A 2,775-nucleotide genomic window follows, 5' to 3' on the forward strand; every position below is an offset into this window, starting at 1 on the left:
GTGTGTTGTGCGGCATGTGTGCGCATATACCAATATACAATAAATGGGTAGGAAAGAACAATTCAAATAAACTACACAGAAACAAAATAGCTCCCCACACTGCCAAACAATACCTTTACAGATCAGGCAGGGCTGGGCAAACAGGCTAGTGAAGAGCCTGCCAGATGTGAACAGTGGTGGCACATGCCTTTAATCCCAGTACTCCAGAGGCAGACAGGAAGATCTCTGAGTTGGAGGCCAGCCTGGGCCTACAGAGTGAGTTCTAGGACAGCCAGGTCAACACAGAGAAGCCCTGTCTTGAACCCCTCTGCCAGTGTTGCCAGGCTGAAGTTTAAATTCATGCTTTTCTAGAAAAGTTCCCCAGCAAACACATGGGTAAAGTGGGGTGTTTGTCACTCACCGTGTGGGGACTCTGGCTAGGGTCACAGTATGTCAACAGCTCATACAGGGTCACCCCGAAGGACCAGACATCAGATGCATAGTAAAATTTGCACTCCTTCAGGCATTCTGGAGCATACCTAGCAAGAGAAGAGGCTCAGGACTGGCTGACTGGACTTGGAGGTCACATGCAGGTGAAAGGAACTCAGGGAAGTTCTAGCTGGGGCCTCACCCTTCAGGGCACAGCCTGAGGGATTACAGACCTACCAAACCAAGTCAAACTGGCTTAGTGGGCTTTAGTCAAGTCCCTTTGGTCCGTAAGCCCCGCCCATCTGGTTTTAGCCCCGCCCATCTCATCTCTAAGCCCCGCCCAGCTTTCTTCTGAATCCCAGTGTCTCCTCCACCCTGCCCTACCCCCACCCCCCAGATAATGCCAGCTCCTGATCACCAGAACACTGGGCTGTCCCCGTCCTCGCGAACTCGGTAATACTCGTGGCCTTCGGGTACAGCCTTGGCTAGGCCAAAGTCTCCAATTTTGACCAGCCTGTCGTTGTCCAGAAGCACGTTGCGCGCGGCTAGGTCTCGGTGAATGTAGTGCTGACCGTGCAGGTAAGCCATGCCCTGGGGTGGGGCAGAGCGAGTCAGGCTCAACTCTGGCCTGAGCAAGCAAAACGAAGAGCCAGAGCAGGGCTTGGAGCTAAGCCAGCAAAGCTAGATAGGAGGATGAGTTTTGAGGGGTGGGGCTTTGTGGGTAGAGGCAAACGGAGGAATGTGCAAATACCACAGTGGTTCTCAACCAGTGTGTCATGACCCCTGGGGTCCAATGACCCTTTCACAAGGGATCGAGTATCAGATATCCTGACTATCAGATATTTCTGAGGTCCAATGGCCCTTTCACAAAGGATCGAGTATCAGATATCCTGACTATCAGATATTTGCATTGTGATTCATAACAGTAGCAAAATTAAAGTTATGAAGTAGCAATGAAAATAATTTTATGGTTGATGGTTACCAGAACATGAAGAACTGTATTAAAGGGTCGCAGCATTAGGAAGGTTGAGAACCAATGCTTTACAAGGTTAGGAGTGGGTCTTTCAGAGCCAAGCTAGGTTAGACAGAGACTGACAGAGAGGTGGGACTTGGTGGGTAGAACCAAACAGAGATGGCTGGTTCTAGGAATAGGTAAACCTCTCAAGAATTTCGGGTAGGGCTTGCAGCTACTAGGCAGGCAAGGTAGGCTAAACAGAGGATGGAGGGGTGGGCAGGAAATGGCTCCTGGGGTTCAATGGGAGGGGCTAAAAAAGGTGAGTGAGTCCAGTCCAGAGGAAAATGCAATCTCATCCAAGGACAAGAATAGGGGACCAGGGAGACCCAATAGCCCCGCAGCAGCATAAGTGTTCCGCTCTAGGAGGAGGGGAACAGCTGTCTTACCTCACAGATCTGCTGGGCAAACAGCAGGAGCTGCGCCAGCCCGACGCTGTGCCTTGGTAGGTAGTCTCGGAGGCTGCCCAGAGGGACGTATTCCATGACCAGCTGTACAGACTTCTCTCCTGTGAGGCAGAGAGCAAAGGGGATGTTGCAGGAGGGGTTGGAGTCTCTGGATCCTGGAGCCCTGAGCTCTGCACAGCTCCCTCCCATGTAGGGAGAGAAAAAAAAAAAAAATCAAGACCCGTGCATGCTAAGACAGGTCCATGTCCTATGACCCATGTGGAACCCCATTATATGGTAGGGGATACTGTTCATCCTACACCTCCCCAACACCCCCAACTGAAAAGAAGGCTGCCCAACCGCACCCCCAGGGCAGGATGGTTCCCTCCTCCACCCTAGTGTAGAGATCTGCAGTTGTTCCTGACACCATCGCACGCACGCACACTGTGGCAAGCACACCTTGGTCCTCACAGCAGCCTTTGTATTTGACGATGTGCTCATGGTACAGCGTCCGCAGGATCTCGATCTCCCTCTGCCAGCCTGAGCGGAGCTGGGGACCACACCCCTCCTTCAGGGCCTTCACAGCCACCATCTCGCCAGTGCCATCATTGGTTGGGTCGTAGCAGTACAGACTGACCTTGCCAAAGTGACCCTTGCACAAGTAGGCAGGAGAGTCATACCAGACCATAGAGCTTACTAAGCCCTACTTCATGTTGAAAATTCTTGGGACTTACTTAGGTCTTTTTCCAGTTCCCTAGGCCTTCTTTCAAACCTGGGCAATCTTTACCTCTCCCATGTCTGAAAACTATACTTTTTTGAGAATCAAACTATGTAGCATAAGCTAGCTTGGAACTTAATATTCAGGCCAAGGGGGCCTCAAAATCAGACATGCACTTGCCTCTGCCTCCTGAGTGTTAGTATAAAGTATCATGCCTAGCAATCAAAACTATTCTCTCTCTCTCCCTCCCC

General features: G+C 51.2%; 1 protein-coding gene and 1 long non-coding RNA gene across 8 annotated transcripts in view; one reads left to right on the top strand and one right to left on the bottom strand.

The window, feature by feature from the left end:
• Nucleotides 1–2,775, top strand: part of LOC116073787 — a 44,565-nt gene that overhangs the window by 16,564 nt on the left and 25,226 nt on the right. For 2 of the 3 annotated variants that reach the window (XR_004111903.1, XR_004111901.1), the window contains exons 1-2: nt 502–572; nt 806–987. The exons of the other annotated variant lie outside the window; for it this stretch is intronic. This is a non-coding gene — a long non-coding RNA (uncharacterized LOC116073787). Of the gene's footprint in view, nt 1–501; nt 573–805; nt 988–2,775 lie in introns of those variants that run through there. 3 annotated transcript variants of the gene reach the window in all.
• Nucleotides 1–2,775, bottom strand: part of Tyk2 (tyrosine kinase 2) — a 26,483-nt gene that overhangs the window by 2,868 nt on the left and 20,840 nt on the right. For all 5 annotated transcript variants that reach the window (XM_031345863.1, XM_031345866.1, XM_031345865.1 and 2 more), the window contains 4 exons: nt 2,266–2,458; nt 1,810–1,928; nt 827–999; nt 401–518 (listed from right to left, as the gene is read on the bottom strand). In XM_031345863.1, the coding sequence (XP_031201723.1) occupies nt 401–518; nt 827–999; nt 1,810–1,928; nt 2,266–2,458 (603 nt within the window). The remainder of the gene's footprint in view (nt 1–400; nt 519–826; nt 1,000–1,809; nt 1,929–2,265; nt 2,459–2,775) is intronic.

Source organism: Mastomys coucha, unplaced genomic scaffold (genome assembly GCF_008632895.1).
Source record: "Mastomys coucha isolate ucsf_1 unplaced genomic scaffold, UCSF_Mcou_1 pScaffold23, whole genome shotgun sequence".
NCBI classification, from domain to species: Eukaryota; Metazoa; Chordata; class Mammalia; order Rodentia; family Muridae; genus Mastomys; species Mastomys coucha.